General features: G+C 39.9%; 1 protein-coding gene across 1 annotated transcript in view; it reads left to right on the forward strand.

Annotated features, from left to right (window-relative positions):
- The window catches only part of LOC106639778 (uncharacterized), a 179,218-nt gene that overhangs the window by 116,033 nt on the left and 36,937 nt on the right, over positions 1-26,248 (forward strand). Inside the window, exons 3-7 of the mRNA XM_089594616.1 lie at positions 19,961-20,163; positions 21,096-21,285; positions 22,351-22,959; positions 23,365-23,614; positions 23,686-24,349. Of these exons, the coding sequence (XP_089450742.1) occupies positions 19,961-20,163; positions 21,096-21,285; positions 22,351-22,959; positions 23,365-23,614; positions 23,686-24,349 (1,916 nt within the window). The remainder of the gene's footprint in view (positions 1-19,960; positions 20,164-21,095; positions 21,286-22,350; positions 22,960-23,364; positions 23,615-23,685; positions 24,350-26,248) is intronic.

Below are 26,248 nucleotides of genomic sequence, written 5' to 3' on the forward strand. Positions count from 1 at the left end.
ATGAGAAAACCAATATTCTGAGCACATCAAGCAACAAAATGTAAAAAAACAAACCATTGAGAAAGATGTATGGAGGACAACTAAAACAAACTAAAAGAGGAATAAATCATTTGTTTTATAATTATGACGAAGCAAAAATATTATAGACCATTATATACCTAATATACATTATACGAAGAATAGAAGAGCTGATAGTGGTGTGGAATTGGAAGCTTTGGAAGCTTGGAAACTCGAAATTTCGATCAGTAAACTGATGAGTCCGGCCCAGCTGTGAATTTCAATCAGGACTCGCGAGCTCTTATTGTGGGAAACCATGTTGTAGCTGGAAAATTCGCTTATTCTCGCTTCGTTCAATTTTCAGGAAACGAGGTAGAACAGTGTAACTGATTTTAATTCAGGTCAGCTGATGAGTTGGCGCTTATGGCACTTCTTTTGTTTGAATCTTTCTTTTTTTTTTTTTCTTTTTTTTTTTTAATGTATTTCTAAAAACATAGAGAAAATGTGATATTCTAATAGATGTATATTAATTCATACAGTGTCTGTCTGTATCAGAGATGTGCAGCAAATCTTTCGTTGTAAGGGACTTTGGACAACGCAATCCTCAACTCCTTCTCTTTAATTCAAGCCTGATAAAAGTGAGCGAAATAAGATCATACATGCGATCTTGTTTACAAAGAAAACTCTTACTATCTGAAGTAATAAATTTTAGAAGGCTATATAGTTTTATCACTACTGCATCTTTTTTTTTCTATCTCTCGGAAGTTAGCTCAAAAACAGAATCAAGTGCGTTAATTTCACATTATTAATCAACAAAATAAAATTAAGTACTCAATTTTGTATTTTTTCCTAAACATTGAGTACTCTGCGAATCTTTATAGTACTGTGTAAGTTACCACCTTGGTAATTGTATCTCAAATCTTTGTCTTTATTTCAACAAAACTCTAACAGCTTACAGTTTATAACCCTACCCATAAGAGGTGATAACAAAAACAGCGAGTGATAAAAAAACATCGAGTAGAGCTGCCGATAAGATTATCGTCATGGCTGCAGTTCTGAACGTCAGATGATATCCGGTATAGAGCAGCGATAAATGACGTTATGCATCGTATAATACGTATACTGTGAAATCTTTGAAAAATCGTGAGACAAAGGGAGAAAAATTTGGAAATTACTTTAGTATAGCACATATTGTCTTTAGCTTGATATGCCCGATTTAGTTAGCTATGCAGTATACTCTATATCAATTATAATCTGAAATGAAAATGATTACCCAGGAGATTGAGTCTTGTTTTGGGTGGTTTCTGTTTTCAACTTGAGCTTACTCCATTTAAAGATTTTTCAGCTTTTTCTACCTATATTTATGCCACTGTGCTGGAGAAAGATGGTCCAAACGTGTCATGTCCAGGGGGGATAATTTTATCTAGCTATACGACCATAGAGCCTCTCCTGCCTCTTCCATGACTAACTCTCGGCTATCGCTCTTTCCTTGCTCTCACAGCGCTTCTTTTTCATCCCTCGAGTGCTTTTTATGCTCTTCCATCTACATCGTGCACTCATTTTTTACGTGTTCTTTAAATCTTGTTTTACACTTTCACACGGAAACTTATTTGGAATCGCAGTGTGAATAAAAACAAGGCCAGCTTGATGAATAGGGTGGAAAAACCAATGACCATTGTTTTTTTTTTTTTTTTTTTAGAAAATCTGTGATCAATACGATGGTGGTCTCATAAATCAGCAAATCGCTCGTAGAATACGATCGTAAAGTTTTATGTATCATTGGTAAGCGCTGTAGGTTTTGGAGAAAATTAAAAAAGCATTTTTTTCGGTGTTCTAACAATACCTATAAATATTTGTTAATAGATTTGAAGGTACTGTTAAAGTTTACATGGAAATTTCGTAGAATCGTGCTTAATAATTTCGATACATATCAAAAACCACCTCAAACGTCTAGTACCTACAATAAGAGAAAAATATAATAAAAATTACTATGCTGGAATGATAATCTGATGTCATTCCGCCGTCTAGGGACTTTTTACTTTGGACAACTTAATTTTTATCAATATTCCGCACAGTCATTTTTATTTTACAGATAGTAAAAATCACTATACTTACAACAAAAATTACTGTTCCAAACATGAAAAATTACTATTTATTTAGTAAAAAGTCTCTAAACGACCGAACACTACCAGATTACCATTCTAACACAGTAATTTTTATTATATTTTTCTCTCAGTGCAGAGGATAAGAGTTCACACGATTATTCTAAGGAGACTCCAAAATTATAAGGAACTAAAAAGCTGTGACCAGCAATACAATCAGGTGATTTTTAAATTTCTCTGTTTCTGTTTAAAATCAGAAGCTTCTTTGATTCTTCATTGCATTTTATCAAAAATTACCCTAAGCTCTTCCAATCTCGTATGACGGAACACATTCGCGGTCGGTACTGAGTAGCCATGGAAAAGTTCACCCGTATGGAAATGTATGTGGGTTTGAAGTTTTCTAGAAAAAACAAAGAGCGCTTGTCACACAATGGAAGAATAAAACTTCTCACCCGTGTTGTATGGATCCAACAGAATATCGCAAGATCACTACTTCAGATTAAAGTTTTTTTTGTTTTTTCTACATCGATCCTAACTCTCTAAATTGATTTATCTTAATTTATGTGCTCTCTTAGTTAATTTTACGTATAACTTTTAGCGGCATCATTATTCTCGGCAGAGACAAGCACCTATTTTGCTTATTTAGGACATGAAATAATTCTTTTCGATCGATTAAATCGGTTGAATTTTCGAATTTAAATTGTTATCTAAAACCATCATTTAAATTTTTGTTCTGAAGCAAGTATTATTTATGTTAACTTACATGGTCAAAAAAAAAACAGATAGACCATTGAGGAAAACAACCTGATTTTTAATTGAAAATCAACAAACTGTGAGGCTTTTGTATAATTATAAACTTAAAAAAGACCAACGCTAAAAAGCAATTTGTCGAACATCACTGTCGATGGAACTGCTCTGGAATGTAGACAAAAAACATGTGCACGTGTGTGTCTGTACAGGCTCGAGCACATCGAAAATTTACCGTACAGGCATCAAACGTCCAACGCGTCTGATTCTGCCGTGGAATTCAAAGCATTTGTGTGTAAACGTTTGAATGAGGAATGTCGAATGGCGCCTCTATACTTTCGCAGTTACAGCCCCCGAGGGATTCCACACGCATCACTCCCGAAAATTTGGAGGCGCCGATTTAAACGCTGACCTACATGTGAGTCGGAATTATTTTACAGCTTTTGCGTCCTGGTGTCGGGTGCTTTTGTTTGATTACTTTTCAAAAAGAAACAGCGTTAGATTTTATTAGTACTTGATCATACCTCGAGTTGAACGAGCATCTTTGGAACTTGTGTTTTTGTTAATAATATGAGCTAAAAAGTATTTATCACCCAACATACTACTTTGGAAAAACTTATTGGTAATTCCGTGAATCCTCAAGAATCAGAGTGACCTTTCGGAGAAAAGTTCCCGAGGATTCCATGGTATCAAGTTTTTTTGTCCGTAGCCTAAAAACAGTATAAAAATGTTAACATTTGACTCAACCATCCCCCAAAGTACTCGAGAAATCCAAACCCCTCTGCTGCACCATGTCAGCTAACAAAGTCTGCACACACGCGCATCACGTATTCGGCACATACCAGCCCCGACTGTAAGCCGAGAGAAGAGCCCTATGCGCCCTGTACACAGTCATCCACGGCACTTGGCACCATAAATCTTACACCGAGCAAACGAGCCTCTGAGCCTTGAGCCAGCTTACGTGTACGAATGGATTTGTATTAATTGTCCGCCTACGTTGGAGTCGACGCGCACGAAAAATATAACTCACAGCCGTAAAACGTAGGGTGGCTGCATAACGAGGAAAAAGGATCGGGCGCGATGTGGATGCGAGCGCGGTGACATGACCTGCGTGCGACTTGCTAATAAATCGAGCATGAAAGAAGATTCCCCGGCCCAGTGCAGTCCATGGAGGTGTCTGAAACTCGATGATTTTCAGGCACGAGTGCTCTGCAGGAGTATCTTGTATCTTTACTCGAGAAAAAAAAAGGTTGAATATACCGAAAACGGCTATTCATAATTAGTGAAAGAAACTTTGAGCGTCAAGCGAGGGTAATCGAATTATCTTTTATCGCTTATGTGTGTAAATGAGATTTTTTTTTTTTTTCCAATCAGTCTTACAATTTTTCGATCCATCGAAACACTGGTTGAGGGTAAAAGAAAATTTAATCGTCCCGAGGCATGGTATTATTGCTCCGCACATTCAGATAATGACAGGGAGTCGAGTTGTCAAAGGCCTTTATTGACAGGTCTAAGCCCTGGAGGTAAGGCAACTGTTGAACATTGCAAGATTGGTATACAAAAAGGGATTTATTGGTTTGTAAAGAAGGAAGTTTGCTCTAGCCAAATACTTGATGCCAGCAAGAGTTGCAATCCTCTTCAGCTATGAATTCTTAAAGACAATGTAGGTGAAAGCTCACTTTTCACGTACATTAAGAGAACAGCACCAAGTAACGACCACTGTTTTTTAAATCCATGGACAATTTGTCTATCGTTTGTTGCTGATTTGTTAAGCAAATAAGTACATTTTTGGCTATTTACAGAACTAAGATGTGTACCAAGTTTCGAGAGCTTGATATCAATTGACTTTGGAAGGGACAAGAGCAAATCTGCAAGCGAGAAAATTTATTGCTCCTTTGTTGCTCAAATGATATGCCATTAACTATTTTGTCGATTGAGTATGGGTGTATGACTATCTGAAACAACATCTGCTCGAACAAACCATGAAAAAAAAAGGAATTGAAGAGCAAGAAGCCAACGAATGATTGGATAAATAAAATTAATCGACATCATAAATAAGCTTCACTACCGATTTCATATCGAATAAACGTAACATATACGTTAGGCGTACAGTGAAGAGCCACTACCATACGTATATACTTAATAATCTCCTCGCCTACATGCGGTTGACTAGCATTGGACTACCTATACGTGTGTGTGTTTGAACACATACGACGTAATTCACACGCTGTGGCGGATTGTAAGAAAAACAAGTTTTGCATCCACGCACCCACGCAGGACTGTTATACTGTAACTATCGCCTCCACTACGAGCGAATAAATTATACGATACCGGTTTTTCCCGATTTCAGGCGCACTCGGATCACACATACGCGATAGGCTCAATGACCACCGTTCATAAGACTTTCTGGCTCATATTACGTGCCTGTGTGTTTGTGTGATACGATTACCGATCGACCTTTCGGGAAAAATGTTAACGCAGCCGAGCTCCTTAGCCGTCGTTTTTGCCATCTTTTTTGTCCGTGTTACGAGTATACGAGTAACGGTGTTATCTGAATATCGGGAAACGCGAACTCGTAGTTGGCAGCGATAATCTCATTTAAACCGGTAGCTCCTCGTAACTCGCACGTCACGTGCCTATTAGCATGTATCATACATGTACGCACGTATATTCGTGAAATATAGTGACGAATTTTGAAACGTCGATTATTTACTAGTTTTTAAGAAACGTGTGTTTTATGAGATTTTTGTGTGATTATTGTTGTTATTTGTTGCTACTATCATAATCAATATGGTTATTGGGGAGGGTGTGTTTTTCTACAATTATTTCAATAATGATTTTTCTTATTTGCACGCTACCATCATGAAAACTATGAATTCGATCCATCGTCACACTCTTTTGTACTACATATCTGTGGAAAACTGTATGGAATTAAAGCTTTTTCACCCACTAAAAACTTCGTGCAACGACCCCGGCTAATTCATCAAAAAAAAAGTTTGCTTCTCGCCTCTTTTGCCACCTTTTTCTTCCCCGACCAGCCAAGACGAAAAAAAAAAAAGAAAATCTCGACTCGCTTCTCGGGAGAAAGGGAGCAAGTGTGGGTCCACTTGGGCATGAAAACGTCACTCACTCAATTTTTCTCGACGATGCGGAGTAGTCCACTCGGTCTCACTCGCCAGCTCATGTATACACTTACAATTCGCACAACCCCACACGCCACGCTCACCTTACACATACATACACACACACACACACACTCGGCGCTTTCTCTCTCTTTCGGGTTTCCTTTCCCTCGCGCGCACACTCTGTGCACCATACGTGTGCATATCTATTCATATACGCACTGCAAACATTTGCAAACAGTCGGGCGTGAGGCTGGACACCGAGTAGACAAAGATATATACGTATATATACACCATCCAACTGTGCGCGTGTCGCGAAACTGAAATGCCGCGCGCCTGCAAGCCAGTTGGGTTTGGTGCACACGCACGCGAGCTCGTTGCTCTTATCTTGCGGTGACTGCGTTACTTGTGAGGCCAAGACCCTGCAAGCAAGAATACATATATATAAGTTTCATTGTGCCACCATTATGATTCGCGCGAGGTTTGTTTTGTATTTGATGATTTTTCTCAGTGTGTTCTCGTGCGTGCAATGAAAAATTAATTTTGGGCACTGATTGTGTCCCATTGGTTATCGTGCCGATCGTCAAAAGTGCAGTGAAATGTGATTAAAGGGACGAACATTTATAATTTTTCGCAGCTATGGTATTTTTAATTCATCCTTAATGCGTATTGGTTACTTACTACATCTACGCGGATCGGTAACAGAGAGGCTGACGGAGGAAAGAGCTTTTGAGGTCGATGACTCCCAGATCTGCTCGCAATATCCACGAGTACACCCACGTACAGAGACGCCACTGTTCTGTTTACAAACGTTGCGTGAAGTCTAGCCTGCTTATTTCGATTTCCAAGCTAGATCTTTCAAAACACCGACTGCAGTCTTACGTATATTAGGGGTCATTTTATGTAGCCGCTGCTAAAAGCTCTCGTAGCATCGTGTCCAACTGTATATATTTCCGCTCTCCCAAATGAATCGGTGTTTATGCAGTGATGATTGACTGAAGCTTTGTAAATCCATACTGAAGGATCAATTTATTTTATCGTTTTGACTAACATTGCTGTGAGATTTGTGTTTTAAATTATCATTCCCCCAAAAAAGCATGAATTACTTTGTACATTTTTTTATTTGTTTTTGCATCCGAATGACATCAGAATATAGCGAAAGAAAAAGAATTCTGAAGTTTTAATTTTTCATACATCGGACATAGCAATAGGTACGCAGTTATCCATCGATCTACCAAAAGAGACACGCACGCTCAAAGCCCCCGACATCCTGACACCCGAGCTGTCACCGATCGGCTGTAAGAAAAAGAAATCAAAGCGAACCTCGAGAACCATTACAGCACAAAAAGCTCTTATCCACTCGGACGTCACCTGTCCATTCCCTATGAACAAAAAATAAAAGCGTCCCCATCGACACGCACTGGCATCGCGGAGCAAGACAACTACCACGGGGTGATAACACCCCCCTCCCTCCTTCTTGTCTGCGATGGACGCGTTCGCTCGGTGACCCAGTTTCCAACCAAATTTCAAAAACGAACTTTACCGCCTGCAATTCCCCAAACTTTGTAGTATCTGCCGGTACAGATAGTATAACAGTAATAGTCTCTTCTCGTAATACACGGCCACCAGCTCCGTACTGGCATTTGAATTTCCCGCCAATTCCGACGTCACGCGTCTCGCAATTGAAACCCAACTCCTCCCTCTCTCTCGGGGGAGCCAAAGTCCTCGAACGGAGGGAGGGATGGTGGAAACTGTATCGGACCTCGAGGGCTTGCTCGCAGTGTCTCCTCTCCTCCCAAGCGAAAACGAAAGTTCCCCCGAGGCGCTGTCTCTTACAGCGCCTCTTTTTATTTCCAGCGCACGGGCTGCCGCTCGGCGAAGCGAAATGCCCCGCGATGCTCCGGCACAGGTGGTTTATTGACTCGCTTCCCGAGCACTCCACAACGCGCGCTTTTATTTTCTTTGGCGTTTCGATTGAAAGTAGGGAACGCTTGTGCGAGAGATTGTTTGTCCCTTTTCCCGAATGGGGTTGGAGCTTGAAAAACGTCTCGGTTTCAGGACGTAAATTTCGAAAATCCATGCAGGGTCTCTACGGGGAGTTATGGGTTTCTGTTTTTACAGAGTTGATCCTCCACTCTAACTGTACCCCGCTTGATTTGTGTTTTAATGGGCGCTATTAAAACATCCGCTGATTCCGAAAAGTATTGCTTGCTTCGAAATACTTTTTTACCGGAATAGTTTCAATCGAATCATTTTGCAAGGAAGAATACAATTTTCTACAACTTTGTACGGTGTGTGGCGTGGCTGCATTCATGAATGTGAAAGTCAATCCTACTGAGCACATCTGTGTATACTCCACGACAAAAACTTTCAGTCTTTAAAAACCTTGGAATCCATTCAAAGTTTCTACTGATATTGTAATAGAAAATACTGCAACGTTGGATGATTATAAGTCTATCAAAATTAGTTTTGATGACTATTTATGATTTTGAAATATTGTCCAATCGTACTGGAGTCAGAGAAAAATGTTTTCAAAGTTTCAAGAGTCTCGGAACTTTTATCAACTCTTTCGAGTGTACAGTCTCTTGCGATTCAAAGATCGATTGGCCTTCAAAGAATTCATTTTTTACGTCACCTCAGTCCATAGTATCCATCAAAATGAGCAAAATCACAAATAATCTTTCAACGCGACAGCAGATTTTTCAATTTTCCTTGAATCTCGAATGAAGAAAAGACCCGGGCCTTTGTGCAAATGACCCGTCAAAGTAATAATACAGTATATCCAGGTACTCAGCGACAAGGTGAACATATCTCAGACCCTGTACGTAACTAAGTTAATCTTGGCTAGTCACGTATACCGATCTACCCTACTCCCGTAGCTTTTTGTCGGTGACTTACGGTACGAAAGGTAGAGGATGAAAGCTCGACTCCTCGGCAGTCCCAGGTACTTGTAAAGATCCTCGACAGCATAAGCTCCTTCGCGACGACGCACTCGACGCATCTACCTTGGGAGTCGGCCACCTATAGCGAATCCAAGTTGTGTGTACACTCCCTTGGTACTTAGACTCTGGTTTTGGGCGCGTGCACTTGCCGAGATAACGAGACTTTCGAGAGTTGCAAGCGCCGACTTGACGGCTTAAACGACGTGACTGCGCGTGTGCGTCAAGGTCTTAGCGTATAGGGCTGAACTGAAATGGCAGAAAAAACCATGCAAGGTGACACGGCAAGGAGGGATACGCATTACAGGTGCGCGTAATCGATTATTCACGAGGACTGCGAACTTTACGTGAATAAGAAAGCTGGAATTTTGAAGATTTTGGAGACTAGTTTCTTAGGAATCAGAAAAACAGATGACAACGGACATCATAAATACGTAAAATAAATGTTCGCCATCGTGGGAATTTCAAATAAGAATTTGTGTCATAGTTTTGCGTTGCCAAGAGAATCAGACCTTCACCCTCCGTTTCAGGCTGCATTGTTTCATTTGTTGTGTCCTCATTCAAAAATAAAAGTAACGAAATTTTCGTGAAATGGCTAAACAGACACCGTTCAAGCTCCAAAGTAGTCCAAAGGTAACCAAACCTCATAGAGAGAGAAATAATACGGCGTAAAGTTGTGTAAGAGTGCAGAGACGGAGAAAAAGCGAGCAGGTTAAGGCTTCGAGATTGTCCGAGAAATCACGAGTTACGAGTCCCCCTTCAAGATTCTCTCTCTTCGTCCCCCCGTCGCCAACTGAAACTCCCTCGCTCGCTTGCTCCTCGGGGAGTCCGCGATTAGTCCCGGCGAAATTCCCCACCCCATCCCTTGTGCACCTACGTAGTCCTGCGTCGCGCGCGAGCGCTTAGGACTCGGATCGGCAAAGGGCTGTTAAACTCTGTTTTCGCTGTTGCATCTGGGGAATTGCTGCTACCCGCACTGAACTTCCACGGGGCTGTTGTACTTCTTGCTGCTGACACTCCGCTACCTTCGCTGACTCTCCCTCTGGTTCTCTGCTTTTTCTTTTGCTTTTCTCAACTGCTTGCTCGGGTAGAACGTTTGAGTGATTCATTGGCTCGGGTGGAATGGCTTTTACTAGCTTTTAGCCCTGGAAAATTGAATTTTCTTACTTTTGGATCATTGTCTTTTGTACGGGAGGATCGAACGATTGTTACGGCTAAGTTTTTCATTTTCTTTTTTTTTTTTTCATTAAATTTCAATCGTTGAATTTGTTGTCTCGTGCTGGCTGAGTTTTTTAATAACAGAACAGTGGCGTTTCTACTCTGTGGTGCCTGTACTTTAATTTAAAGGCCACCATTAGTTGATATTTGATTTTATTTACTGCGAAGAAGGTTTTTTGAAGCAAAATTTGTTGGATTTAGTAGGAACAAAATAAAAATGTTCACTTTGCCATGTGATTTTTTTCCCTTACCATGTATAATTCAAACTATACTTGGCAATAGACATTTTATTACTGGCGAGGGGACAAAATTTTACCACTGACCTATTGCACGGAGATAAAATCTAATTGGTTAATATCAAACATGCAAAGAAACAAGCTCTATTGGCTACTCGCATAGCTGAAATGTAATGTAAAATGTCATCCAGAGTAATTTCAATAGTGCACTACTAATATCAATAAAAGTACGTTCGTAAACAAACAAAAAGTTGTCGTTGATATCCCAACGGAAGTGGAGCAGATTGAAAACTTTTCCCATCGAAGTGCAGCAGCTTGATTTGAAAAAAGAAAAAAAAACAGAACTCGAGCGTAAAAAGAAGCACCAATATACACGCAAAGAGCACAATACAAAAAAAAAAAAAAAAAAAAATATCTGACAAGCAAAACTCGGTGCATGCAAGATGAAACATGGTATTCGGGGAAAAAAAATTGGAAAACAGAGCGTAAGCAAGGGAGGAGAACTCGGGGGGCGACGTAAAGCACAATATGCGAGTTGAGTGGCTTGCGAGCAAAAGTAGGCTACGAGGATGCACCAACGAACTTTTTACTGCACCGAATGCGAAAGTCGTCTGTCTCCAAACTTGTCCGGCCCGAAGGACAATACAACCTGTCGGCTTCTGTCCTACAGAGTGCTGAGTGACTCACAAAACCTAGAGGAACTCGAGACGGAATCTGATATTGTAGTTGAAGCCCAAAAGACAAGATCGCGATGGAAATTCGCCACCTTTTGCGATGTACAGGTAGGTACCTCATCGAGGGAATTTCTTTACATTTTTTAGGGGATGAAAAAATTAAAAAATTCCTAAAATTTGGAGATGATTCAAAAATAGCAACAAAAAAGAAGAGTTGTTTGACGGTAGCATCATTATTTTGTATCTCTACAAGTGCAAGCTCGGCTAGTCCATCAGGTGGAAATTTAATTTTAACTGTCATACCCCAATAAAATTCAATTTATTATATTTAATTTGATTGTATTTAATTTTTTTTTTTTTTTTCATGTATCATTTGGTTTTGTTTTATTTGAATTTGTTGTGCTTTATTTCTTTATTTTATATATTTTGTTTTCTTTCGTTTTATTTTAATTGACTTTTTTTTTTTTTTTATTTATTTATTTATTCACTTATTTTAAAAAGCAAAACAGTGACCTAATTTTCAACAGAAAACAATCCCTTCGAACTTGCACATACATGACGTGAGTGCACCCAAAACACGATGCACGTCTGGATTTACAAAAAATACGTATTATTTATAAAGCTCCAGTTTACTCTGTTTAATGACACAAAACCGTAACAGATCCCGCATCGAATGAATAGCACAATAATTAATTAGGCGCCGGTAGCAGCGAAACCACCTCAACCAGCGAGTACGTTGGCTCCTCGTAATTACAAAAAGCCCTCCAATTACACGTATATACGATATATATATATATATATGTATACACGCTCAAGTCCAGAAGCGCGCATAAAACATACATAACAACGCAGGGGAAAGAAAGAAAAAAAAGCAACCACTGACGGATGTATATACATCTCCCACCTCGAAAGTCATAAGCAAAAACTCGGTGCGCAGAGGGTTGGCTCTCGTCTGTAGTGCAGCGTACTGTACTCGTACACCAGCGCTTCGACCCAACAGCTGTTGCCACGTTGTACTCCATTCTCGGGAAGGATGAAAGCATGGGAGGCTGGGAATAAAGGCCCTCGGAAGTGTAATAGCGTAACAACGGGAATGATAGCGCTCCCCTTGTCGGAAAGAGAGAGGGAGAGATAGCCCACAGCTAGAGAGTCCTTTTCATTCCCGTGACGGTGTAATGAGTTTGGAGGGAAAGAACGCCGAGGGAGAGGCTCGACTGCATCCTCGAAAATTCATCTTTTTCCTCTCCTTGCACAGTCCCTCGGTACGAGAAAAAAGAGGGGGGGGGGGGTCGAGAGTTCGAAGATGGTTGAAGTTCGCTGCTGCGCGGAGACAATGGGAAGGGGGAAGAAGAAGGAGAAAAAGATGGTGATAAGGGACTTGGACTGCAGATGTATGCGCTGCTGCAGAAAAGAGACTCCTTTGATGTTATCAAGATGGGCCGTCGAGATATGGATACATATATACGACTCGTTTACATACTTGACGCGCTGTTGGTTCTTTAGGATATTCATTTTACGGAAGTGAAGGAGTGCAATCTCTTTGGACTCAAGATGGCACACGAGTTTTTTTCTTTCCGATCGATCGAGTGTGCGTATGAGACTTTTGATGTCACGGGTAGAACCTAATTAGGCGCTTTTGTCAGTGAACTTGTCAAATGAATCCACCTACGGTTTTCTACGAATTGTGGAAAATATCAATCGAAAATTGTTATTGATAATTACAAATTATAAGTAATAATTCATCTTCTCATCAATAACTTTGATGTTCATGATTTTAACTTTACGCCGTCCAAAGTTTTATTTGTCCGGTTTTTAGTGGACAAATTTATTTTGATTTAATATAAATTGGAGAATACAAGTCTACCAAATCATATTTACATATAATGCCGTGATTTTCTACAACCATCCAATAAGAAAATCAATAAATAACGGTTCCACTTTCGATAAAATGCAAAGTACAGCAGTATAGAGTACATTTTTTTTATGTCATGGTAAATTAGTTTTTATTTTTTAAGAAAACGAGAGATTTTTTTTCTATTTAACGTGATGTTCTTCGTGAACTCGAAATATCCCAGTTACTGATACTGCCAGGTGTAAGAATTTAATTACGTAAAATGGATGCAATACCCAGCAAAACAGCGGAAATAAAAATTTTTAAAATTTACCCGATACATTTTTACTCTTTATTATAAACGCTCTCTCTTTTAGTCCTACGTACACAACTGCAGGATACATAAAAATGAGGAATATCCGCTTGTTGTTATTCGACCTACTTTTTGTTATGCAAACATCAGCCATGAGCTGTTTTATTTTTTCCGGAAAAAAAAAAAAAAATCGAACGAGTAAAAAAAGTAACAAAAATACGAAAGATACAGTATAAACTAAAAAAGTAGCTTAGTACATTCATATTAAGTAATAGATCATTGGTGCTGCCATGCAATTCCTGTTTTGTCAGGTTAAACAGCCCACGCGTGATAAATTAGTGAGTTGAGGTGTCCAATGAAAAAGACTAGCATACCCGCAAGAAAAATTAAAATTCGAGCTTACTTTGTTCATATCTGGATTTCAGTTTTTCTATGCATGTATTTCTTATTACACACAAGGTCTAAAACAAAGCAAAAGATTTAACATTTAAATATTTTCTCAAATATCAAACGAAATCTTGATTTATTTTAAACTCTAAAAAATATAAATTAAGCATACATCGCTTTACAGACAAATAGGAACTTTTGCCAGATTCTATTATCGTTTTTTTTAATGCAAATTTAAAATATTTTTAAAATAAACATTTTTTCAAATGATGTTAACATTCTACAATTGTTTCGTTACTTAACGTTCAGTCATCGAAAACTAGACAAATTTCATGAGTCAGTCTGTAAAGTCATGGTCCCTAACTAACTTTCTCTTCCTCCGTCTCTTTGTCAATTCATATAGAGACAATACACTTTCAAACGCATCAATGTAACAGTCGCTGATGCACGTTAGTCATAAATCACCGCTCGAAGAAAGCTGACGCTTGAAAAATGCTAGAGCCGTTTTTCTATTTCACGTCCGTTCGATAAAAAACCTGGCTATTCCAACTTGACAGTGCGATCGCTTTGGCTAGTCTGGTTTCTTTTGACAGAAATAGGTCCAGTCACTCACACAAGAAAAGTGTACGTCGAGTTCTTTCAGCTACGGAGTTGTTGTTGGGAATACATGCACTAAGCACGTTTCAATTCAAGCACATTTTCATTTTAAATGTGTAAAAACAGAAGAAACTGCCCGTTCAGTATTGATAATAAGTAATATAACAATTACTTATTTTTTTATTGACTTTTATGTACTAATTTTTAAGGATTCACCGATGTCTGACTAAACGTACGTTATACTACTGAAAAATATATGTGTGTTGAATTCAGTGCGTTTTTTGAAAAAAAAAAAAATTAAAAGTATTTTGTAAAACATAGTGGCTGCAAGAAAATAAATCCTTAATAAGTCTGTCAAACTCCTTTTACAGAAAATTAATTAACTTTGAAATACATTTATTTCCTCAAATTTTTGAGTATTAAAAAATGTTCCAAAGTCTCGCATTTTCATCAAAGTACGCATACAAAAAATCCTTGCATACACACTTCGTTTCTCGTAAATAAACGCGCTACACACACAATAAAATATCTCTAAAAAAATATCCAATGTATTCTTATAAAAACTAAAACTTTTCTAAACTTCCGCACGGATCAATCCAAGGCAAATCCGACGCGGAAGCGATGCATTTTGAACTTTTTCGTAAACTGCTGAAAAAATACGAGCCGTAAAAAGCCTTGTAGCGTCGGTAATGGCATCAAGTCCGAGTAAAAGTGCGCAGCAGCTAAAATAAACAGAAAAAAAACAAACAAACAAAACTACAGTAGCGGAAACCCTCCCAAAACAACACAATCCGTGCTACCTTTTCCCGCGTATCCATGCGACCGCATATTTTTATTAGAACATAAATGCAGACGTGGATGCAACAACCGAATATCAGACAGACACGCCGCCAAAGTAACTCGAAAAAGGACTATAGTACAGCCGATTTGCCAAAAATTTTCTTTCACACTCTGGTGCTTGATCGCTCGAATAATTCGATTCGTCACACGCGTACAGTACTACTTTTGCCGAGTACTCGGCAAACGGCAGCGATTCGCTCTATACGCGTATGTATATCTGCATGCGTGCAGGTAAGCGAAGTAGAATCGCCAGACTATGTGCGGTTGGATCGATGAGCAAACGTCTCGAAGGTGCGCCTCCGCATAATAACTAGTCAGAGGTGCCTGTGTGAAACTCAGTCAGCGAGCAGTCGAGCGTTTACGCGTCCTCGGATTACTTTGATCATCTTTCTTTTCCCCTCTTTTCTCGCTCCATTCACGGATTTGGCGTTGCTTTTTCTTTTTTCACAAGTATCCCCGAGCAAATCGTTCCTTTACTCCTTGTGGCATTCATCTCCCAAAATTGCAGTTTGAATTTCGATTAGCTCATCGGATATGCGGTTCGTTCTCGTCTTTCTTCTTCTTTTCTCACGCAGCGACCTCGATTCGACTTTCACTTCGGTCTTCAAATTTACATCTCGTTGCCTTCAAATCCTTGCATCACATTGTTGTCAGTAAAGTTGATAACGAGATTAATTACATTCTTCGATAGAATTCAATAATCCATGCCGTTTATAGAGTACCGTTTCGAAGCGATTCGCTCAGTTAGCCTTTTGTTGTTCGTATACCTGCTACGACTATTGCAGTACGAAAAGTAGAATAATCTTCTAACGTGTTTTACGTGAATGGCAACGAAAATAATCAAGCAACTTAACACTGTATGGTTACTGAAACATCTGTAATTTTTATCAGCAGTCTGTCATGATATGTAATTTTACCCACACTCGTACGTAAAAAGAGTTTCCGTACGTTGGTCACTTTTTTCGTAGGAAACCTTTTTAGTAGGAAACACAGGGTTCGCACTTGGTGTGCATGATTGGTCTCCCCTACTGTTTTCTTGTTTTAGTATAAAAGTATATCCATGCACAAAGTAATTGCTTTACTGTTAGTGCAAAAACACTACTTAACACACGATTGGAAGAAAACATTGTTCACAGGCTTCGTCCGTCGCTCGTGCGTTTCCCGCACTTTTTGAAACGCGCAGCGCTGATCCTCACTTTTGCAAACAACTCACGCCCAGCGTTTTACAACCCAGTCGTGCATATAAAAGCACGTTTTACGTTGCACACGTCGCACGAGCTAAAATTTGAAGTAGAAAATTTCCAAGTGTACACTCACGCGGGATACTTTAATCCTTCGAATGATGCCCGACTATACGTGTACCGAGGATTACGCGCACATCGAAGGCATCGAAATAACAAGCCAAGCATAGAGCTCCACTCAACTAGCCCTCCACTACCCTTATGGGATTCAAAACACGTAGGTACACACATCCACGTGTATATACGTGGGCTCTTGTGACACACAGTAAATACTGCGAGGGGAGGCTCGTTCCGCCGTTGATCAGAATAGGTGTATGTATACGTGTGTAGGCTGTTTATCTGGAGCGCGCACCCGTCGAATCATGAGTTCGCGCTCGGTAGCTGAAACCACGTGCTCGTGTGTGTGTATGCTTTGCCGAGAAATCAATCATCAGCCCTAAAACGTCGCGATCCCCCGCACGCACTAGATCATCGCGTGGCAGATGTTTGGAGCGTAAATGTCTGCATGTAATTTCTATATATACGTGCATACAAACGATGCGGAAAGAGGGAGAGAGAGAGAGAGATGGTAGTGAGGTGGCGGTGGCCCTTATTTATCGGGCGTGCCAGCCAATTTCCTGTTCGCGTCCGCTGTCGTTCGTCTCTCCGTGTTACATGACTATCGAAACGGGGAGTCAGGTATGTATGGACGTGTGCGGAACTGGCGCTTGATAATTGGCCGCGGACCAAATTTACCTTTGGTCAGATTATTTGGTTGCTAGGACCTTTTTTTCTCGTTAATTTCGCCGCTACGATTCTAATCTGGCGGAACGTAAATAGTTTTTTGTACGACGTTGACAGTATAGATAGAGAAAAATGTCTTTCATCCTCTAATTTTCTTCAATAATTATTCTGAAAATAAGTAGAAAATGTCCTTACTGTCCATCATAAAACTAGTTTTATAGCATAGAAATATGTTTTTTAAGTAACGACGATGGTATCTCTATTTATCCGACGATTTCCTTCATTAGTTTTGTGAAAATTGGAAATAATAGCGTTGCAAACTTCATGTGTTGGTTGATTAATTGGAAAAATAATATAAAATGTTTTCACCCACGCCATAGTTCTTGTCTGACAGTAGAAAAATGAGTGTTTAGCGCGACATCGATCGCACTTCTATTTATCGAACGATTTTTTTAAAGAGATTCGTAAAAATATGAAAATTAACATTTCAAACGTAATTTTTTTATCAATTGATTAAAAAAATAGTACATAACACGTCTACTCTACTACTAGAGTTCTGGTCTGATAGCATAAAAAGTTTTTCACTTGAGAGTGACAGTAACTTTACTTATCAGACTAGTTTTTGTGATCGGTATCTGAAAAACATGGATAGGAACCCTACTAAATATATGTTTATGCTTTTTTAACATACTTTATTTTTGAAAAGCAATTACGATAAATTTATCTGCTATGTGCACTAGCGATTTTAGTAATGTCAAAGTTTTATTTACAAAAAAATCTTTAAAAAATCCAAAAAAAAAAAAAAAAAAAAAAACCCTACGTTTAGTTGCGTAAATCGAGTCTTTTTATTATAAAATTTTTACTGCGACAATCATTGCTGATTTTTCATTATACGTGTGCATCTTCTATACATTCAATAAAAATAATCAACGCGTTGTACTGAAAGTGAATGACTTCTCGCTGTCTCATTGTATCCAAGAATTCTTTCACACTCGGCCTCTAACTTACGTTGGCACGTCCTTATTGTTTGCTGCATTGCTCCCTACATTTTTTTTTTTTTTTTTTTTTTTTTATCATTATTTTTTTCATTTCGAAGCGTCTGCTTTTTTTCACTTCTCGTTATCCTACGGCATTACCTCTGGGCGTTCAGGCATTTAATTATTCGCTTGCACGCCCTCCAAAGTCACGGAGAAATTTTCTCGTAATTAAAATCCACGCGTCTTCTGCATGAAAAGCCTCGAGCGTCAAGTTTATGAATTCGTCCTCCTAGTTACTGCAGTAATACTTTTTAGCCAACATACTTGAAACTGAAAAAGTATGATAAAATGATTCTTTTTTCAACAGGAGTGACGTATAAAGTGGATAAAAAAATATGGAAAATTCCAAAAAAAAGATCACCTATAGTGTTTTCAAAAAGTCCATGTTAACTGCTGTAAAGATATAAGCGTGCGTCAATTGCTTCGCTAAGATTTTTTTATCAAATAAAATTCTTACGTAAAAAAAAGAAAATAATAATGGTTATATGAACTTGTCATGTATGTCTTTCGACTTATTTTGCAATATTATGATACTTGTAAAAACTTAAGGAGAAATAAATAATTGAAACCAAAGTAAAATAATACTTCTATATTTAAGACCAACAGCTATTATTAGTCAAAAAATACAAGAAAAAGAGTATCATGAAATACTTTTTTTAAAAGTGTTTTCCACTACAGAAAATTTTTCAAGGTTGATAGAAAACCCTATTATTAAAAATTCGTACTTTTCGCACAAATCATATTTAAACTTTTCTCAAAAAAAGATGCCAAGTCTAATCGAGTGGTTGAGATTGTTATTTTACTTTGACAAGGTACTTAAAAAATTATTGTTCCAACAAATTGATGCAGGAAAGCTACATACACAAACCTACAGGACGTAAAAATGCATTTATTTCAACCTCGTTAAATCTGTAATAAAGTTGTTTGTACTTTTAACTAGAAAAACTTATTTATTACTGAAACATATAAACTACAAACTTTATTTTCTATAAAACCTCATAAGCACTGTCTGCTGTCAAACAAAAATAAAATGTACAGACTATAAGCCTTTCAATGAAACGCTCTCGAATTTATCAAATTTACAGTAGTGGCAAGTATTATTTTATTAAAAAATATTAAAAAATAATCGTGCTTTTAAATAAAAAAAGTGCTAGTGGTTGAAAGAAAAAAAACTTTAAACGTACTTTGTTAATATTTTCGATGTGGGCGAGTATATGATGGAAATCATGAAAAGTACCAAGACTAATTCTGTAACCTTTTTGAGAAATTGGTAAATAATTTTCATTCGACGCGCAGCTGATTTTAGCAAGGAAGGGAGAAGAATTTGTAAGAAAAGTAGTCGAGGAAGTCAACGGAAAGGGAAACAAAAAATGTCCGAAAGATTGAACACGATTTTACGAGATCGTACGTTTCGTCGAACTCAGCAACTCGTAATTTCCAATGTGTGGCAAACGAACTGCGAATAATTCGAGGAGTGAAATCAGCAGTGCAGCAATAAGCTGTAAAAGATTGAGAGCAAAAAAATAAAGAGTAAAATAAAAACATATGGAAAGGAACAGTACAAAAAAAAAAAAAAAAAAAAAAAAAAAACATAACATAGACACTTTTCAACATAAACACCCTCAAAGTTACCAATATAGTTACACAGTATTAATTCAGGAACCAATTGCCAACTTTACTCGATTTCAACATAAAAAATACATAGTTAAATGACATGGCACTCAATACCTCGAGTATCGCTCTAATCCGATAACCCATTCCACTCTTACCAACTCAATCGAGCCAATCGAAATTGTTATCCACGAAAATTGCTTCAGATACTACAGTCAAACCTTCAACAACCCCATTTCCTTTTCACCCAATCCTTGCTTGCAATAGGTCATCTCGCGCATATCCACACACGAAAAATATATCCAGCAAAAAAATAATCCAAAATGATTTTAAAATCCGTTTCAGGAGCTTGAGCGAAGCTACACCTTGTCGACACCCGGCACCGAGAGTCCAGTCTTCTGTCCACCACCTTGCTCGCCACCACCGGCGCCTGCCGCCTACATATCCAGCGCCCGCGCCTCGTCGCGCAGACTAGCCTCGGGCACCAGTCTTGGCCCGGCTGGTGCAGCCACCTCCCCCGAACGGGATCCCCTCGGCCGGCTGATCAGGTTGGTACATATGCTTTACAATCCATGCTTTTGTTACATTGCAGTCTTTAGAAATGAACTGGTGAGGCTTCGACTTTTGAAGCTGCGAGAATTCAGTGGTGGAGCATTTGTTGGGTGCGGAGGATAGCTGGTAGTTGGATGCTTTTGATTTTTGCTGAGTAAAAGTGCCGACCGCGAAATCGACCGCAGTTCTGCGGTGTTTGGCTTTACATTGAGATTTGTACTAGGAGAACATTATAAAATCCTACTTTGAATGTAAATTGAAAAACACGATTCTCTAAGAGAATAAATTGGTATTTATTGCCTTCGTAGGAATAGGAAAATATACTTTTATGTAGATAACGTTGTACTGATTTTATAAATATTATAACTCTGCGAAACAAATTTTCAATTCAATTTTTTTTTTTTGTCGATTTGCAAATGTCATTTTTAGTATTTTACATAAAACTTTACACGAGTATTAAAAATGTTTATGTTAAAAGCTAAATTAATTTTAAAGCCATAAGTATATGATTCTCTCATCATTTCCGTCATGAATTTTATGACCTAAAAAAAAAATTTTTTTACAACAGAGTCATTAATACAATTAATGGCACATTTTGTAACCTGTAATGAGCGCAGTATGTTTTAATAAAATTTACTCTACAAAAATTTTTAATTTGCGACTTTCAGTAGAAAATATATTCAACTAGACAAATAATCGTAACTATAGAGAAAAAGTATGCTTTTTTCTGTAACAGAGATTTTTTTTTCTTTCATCATATTCTTGTAAATTTTTTAATGCAATTTACGTATTTTTTTTTTAATAAAAAATAATTTTGTATGAAATCAAAGCCGATGCACCTTCGGAGTTAGTCACAAACACATTCCGTAATATATGCCACAGAACAAAGCAAAGCTTAATATGACAATTCTCGTGGATGTATGCGCAGATACCTAAAGACCTTCTACCGAGAAGTGGGTACGAGGGATCCGCCGCACTTGCCACAATGGGCCTCGCCACTGCCACCAGGCACTTTGTGCCCGGCCCACTTTCAACCGCACCTCCAAATCGTCCACAAGAGCGAGCAGGAGCATCGGCTGGAGAACATCAAGATGGATCAAATTTTTTCCCCGGTCAGGGTGAGATTTGTTTAGCGCTTTTTTTTCCTTTGTTTTTGTTTGTTTATCTTATAATATTTTTTTTTAATAATTTTGTTTTTCAGTTAGTTCTTTTTTTTATTTTATCGCTTATTAGTATTCATTTTTAACAACATAATTAACATGATTACGTTTAATTAAAATATGATGTTTGCACAAGAATTTTTAATTCACCAACAGCACAAAATACAACAATTGATAAATAACGGTGACCTAAATGTTGTATAGTTGCTAAAGTTTATTAATCATGTTTGCTCGAGATGAAAAAAAAAAAAAAAAAAAAAAATAATGCAGCGCAGTTGAAATCTTTACGAATTAAAAAAAAATCTTTATTATTGAAACGCCATCGAAGCTGGTAATGAAATTAGGCCAGTTTCCAATATCGAAGATAAATTAATCTTTGGCAGATTGAAAATTGTTGAAAAATAATTTTAAAAAAATTTATAATTTCATGCGTCAAAGCACGCACGATCGATCTCGTGTGAAATTGAAATTTTAACGCTTTTACAGTCCAAATTATTTGAAGTAAAACAAATTGAAACACACGTGCATCGTTTAACCTTTTCGTCCGACACTCGCGTGCATAGTATCGCGGCCTGAAACTGTCAGCTCGCGTGAGTGGATAAATTTTACATGTACTTTCCACGCACAAGAGATGACAAGTGCGCGCGCGTGCGACGATGCAAGCGTAATGTTGATCTCTTCGAGTCGAGAGGGTACAAAGTGCCAGAAACACGCCGTCGAATGAATTAAATTGTGTTGGTTTAATGTATATCGTTACGGTTCACGAAAGATATGGAAATAACCGGCACTAACGATTCGTACGGCACTTTACTTCGGCCAACGAAATTCGCTTTACGAAAAGGACATCAAAACGCATCGGTGTCACGAGAAACGTTATTCGATATCATCCCAAAACTTGCATCGAGAAAGAAAATAGTTGACAAGTTAAAAAAAAAATATATATATATATATTCCCACCCAAAGGCGTCAGATCAGCACTGTCCTTGCGAGATAAACAACTACGTATTTTTTTCGTTCTTGCAGCTGGGCGACTGCTCGATCGCAGACGCGCCCCGTCGCGTGTCCGTCGAAGGCGGCCCAGGAAGCGGTCGCACGACCTTCTGCCTGCGGCTGCTGTACCAATGGGCGACCCAGAGCGAGGGTCCCATCCTGGCATTCGTGGTGCCGCTGCGGGAGTTGCGGGGCGGGCAGCTGTTGAGCTACCTGACGCGAGAGCTGTTTCCGCGCGGCGGGCCCCTGTCAGAGGCGATCCAGCAGGTGTGGCGGACGCTGCAGTTGCTCGAGGACCGGCTGCTGTTCGTCCTCGACGGGTACGACGAGTGCGCTCCCGGCAGGGCTGGGCTCGGGGACGCCCTGGACCTGCTCGAGGGGAGGCTCTTCCCGGAGGCGAGGCTGCTGCTCACGTGCTCGGCCAACGACGCCGCGGCTCTCGGGCCATTCGTCCAGAGGAGGCTGCACCTCGCCGGGTTGGAGTGGGCCCACGTCGAGAGGCTCTGCGTCGCTTACTTCATTCACAACGACATGGCCGAGAGGGCCTGCGAGTTTCTCGAGGTACTCAACGTGCAGCCCTTGCACGTGAGGCAGTTGGCGCAGCATCCCCTTGGCTGGACGATGCTCTGCGTGCTCTATCAGGTCAGGAGATTTCTCACTCGTGGGTCGATGGTGTGATGATTGAACAAAATTATACGCATTTTTTTTTTTTCTCGCTAAAAATTTTTTATTCGGGAAAGTTGCGCAAAGCAGCTTACGCACGACTTACCGAGTATAATATAAATTACCTAAAAGTTATTAAAACTGCTTTTAATCAATAATAATGGGCTCCCAAGCTGGCAGTCTAGGCGAATTATTAATTTTTCTATTTGAGAGAATCTCAAATGAATGGAGAACTCATTAAAAAGACAGCTTACAAGGTCTCTCTTTCGTTTCGTTAACTTTAAAATGCCGACTCAAAAATCAATACCCAAACATCTTGTTCATTGGCTGCAGTAGTATGAAAAACGATATAAAAAATATTTTTGCTCTTGTAAATCGTAACAGGACAGCGGTAGTCTGCCGCCGGAGATGAGTGCCTTGGTTCAGTCGGCGGTGAAGTGCGTGGTGAAGCGTAGCCTGGAGCCATCGGTGGCCCCCAACGAGGAGATACCCGGGCACTGTCGCAAACGCCTCGAGGACTTTGGGAAGCTCGCACTGGCGGCTCTGCGCGAAAACCGCTGCTACTACAGCGAAGCCGAGCTGAGGAGTCGGGGAGGCGGCCTCGAGATCACGAGACTCGGCTTCCTCAACAGAGGTAGGTGCAGCTGGGGGATATAACGCGTAAACCAGTAACTCGGCACCCAGTGACCCGTCTTCTGCTTCCAGGGCTCACGTTCGCCCAGAGGCGCAAGGCCGACTTGTACACGCCGATCCACCTGTCGGTCGCCGAGTTCCTCTCTGCCTACTACCTCTCGTCGATCGCGCAGTACGCCAACATTCTGCGCCGCGAGCTCGAGGGCCTGCCCCCGGGGATAATCGGCCACTTGGCCGGGCTCCTGGGCCCCAAGACCCACCTCGTGCTCAACCAGCTGTGTCCCCTGGAGGTGCCGGCTCGGGCGATGTTTGGCCTGCTGAGGGCAGCTGGGGCCTCGGACGGCAACGTCGGTGCCGTGTGCCGGCTGGTTGGAGCTGGCCCGGGCTTCGGACCGGCCCCGAGCGAGCGCTCGCCCGCCCCTTTGGTCCACACGTCGCCGCTGGAGCTCGAGGGCTGGGCCCGGGTGCTCGAGAGCTCGGCGTGCAGTCTCGAGGCGCTCGAGGTGGTGTTTCAGGTCGAGCGGGGCTCCGATCCGCGCCACTTGGCCGAGTTCTTCGAGGCCCTGGCGCGCAACGAGAGCGTCAAACTCGTGAGGATCACGTCCCTACTGGGCCAGGAGTTTCCCGCTGACGAGGTGCTCAGGCTCGCCGAGCACGTCAGGAACGTGCTTTGCAAGAAGAGGCTGCACGAGTTCGAGCTCGTCATCACCTGTCTCGAGGAGTCGGCCCATGACCGGTGAGTTCCTCACTTTTCTTTATTTCGTTGCTACACTGTTTCGGGTCATTCACCATAATAAACAAGTTTAACTACTTACAAAAGTAACCACTCACGCCCACGCACTTATTTTTTCGTTTTTTTTTCAATTTTGTCACACGATGTCTCCGAACAATCTCATATAGTATTTGAAAGGTCTACAATATTTATAGATGAATTTTTAAGTCTTTAAAAGTATTTTTTTACTAAATTTGAAAGTTTTCGGCCCTTTGATGCATCTACAACTCATTTTTTAATCATAAGTATAACTCTCGTCGCTGGAGGTGTTGAAATTCCGCGAGCATTTAAGTGTGGTCCAGTTCCTCTTTTGCGTTTTCACGGCAGTATCATAAAAATTCACTGGCATCCAATACGCTCGTCAAAAGCAGCGTGACAACGTGCCGGTGGTAAAAAGAAAGAAAGAAAGATAGAAAAAAAGAAGCGCCCGAAAACTCATAAAGCGTATGGGTGAAAAGAAGTCTGCGAGACGATATTTATACGTGGCGCGCTGAATCGAGGAAAAAACAAGAGAATGCTATCGCGGGGTTTTTAAGCGTTCGGTGGTGCACGAAGCGGAAAAAAGAAAGGGGACGATACGTGTCCGAGCGGATGCTGTCCGTCGCAAGCGCGAATGAATTATCGCGAGAGCGTGAGAGGCTGATATTAGGCGAAGCGTAGAGAGTTCGAGGATTGGAGGTATTTTCTACTTTCCCGTGGCACCTAGACTATCACGAGGGTATTATACATGTCGTCCGAGTCTTCCACAGGGACTCTCTCACTCTCTTGTGGTCACCCATTTCCATTGTCTCTTGCCCTGACTATTGAAAAGACGATTTTACATGTTAGGCTGAATGAAAAAGATAGGCGTGTGCACGTTGGCTGCAGATTTTCCAACGTGTGTGAAATGAAGTTTAAAAGGCTATTTTGCAATTATGTACTTACTTATTTTCAGCTTTAATAATTCAAAATACTCAGTAACTCTGATGATGTGTCCGCTTCGTCCATGGGAACATTGGCTGGCAATCTAGAGTTACCCCTTATCGTATTCAGTTAAACTGGCTTTCCGTTTCTCGCCGCCGTGATTATTTTCTGGGCATCCAGTCATACTTGGTACTGGCTCATGAACGTCCTCACTACATTTGGTCCCTATATCAGTTAACTTCTAATTATACAGATCTTAGAAGGTCCACTCGCTTTCCCACTGGTCATCTCATTATACCTTACTCTAAAACTGAATGCATGAGCCGATCCTTCTCTGTTCAATCACCTATATTAATAAATAAACTGCACCAAAATGTATTTCAATCAACTAAAATCGACAACTTTAAAACTTTCCTATTTGCGTTTCTCTTAAACCAAGACAAGAGTGAGTGGGATACTTAATACTGGATTTCTGCCTAGATTATGAACTACTAATTCTTATCATTGAATGAAATTGTTTAATTAATTTTTCTCTTTTGTTCTTTCTTTTTAACCACTAATTATTAACTCAAACGTATCCACATTTTTGATGTACTTACCTATTCAATTGCGTACTAACTTGTATTAACTAATTGTTTATATTTTATTTTAATACATACATTGTAATAATCCCTCGAAGCCATACGTGGTTGTACCCCCTGGCTGAAATAAAGACCTATACTACTACTACTCTCTCTCTTTCTTTTTTTTTTTTTTTTAATTAATGATTGCGTCAGATATATTTTTTCATAAATCGTTAAATGTAATGTTTTAAAAAACTCGCGATAAATACAATTAAAACACAGCAGTTTTCGTACCTGGTGACGCATGTCCAAGGAACTTTTTGTGCTTGTCCTATGGTTGGATGTGCACTAGGGGAAAACTCTGTACTCTGAGGACGCAGTAAACGTTGGAAGGTAA

Source organism: Copidosoma floridanum, unplaced genomic scaffold (assembly GCF_036245765.1).
Source record: "Copidosoma floridanum isolate Cflo_tuat_1 unplaced genomic scaffold, Cflo_Japanese_pri ptg000001l, whole genome shotgun sequence".
Classification (NCBI taxonomy): Eukaryota; Metazoa; Arthropoda; class Insecta; order Hymenoptera; family Encyrtidae; genus Copidosoma; species Copidosoma floridanum.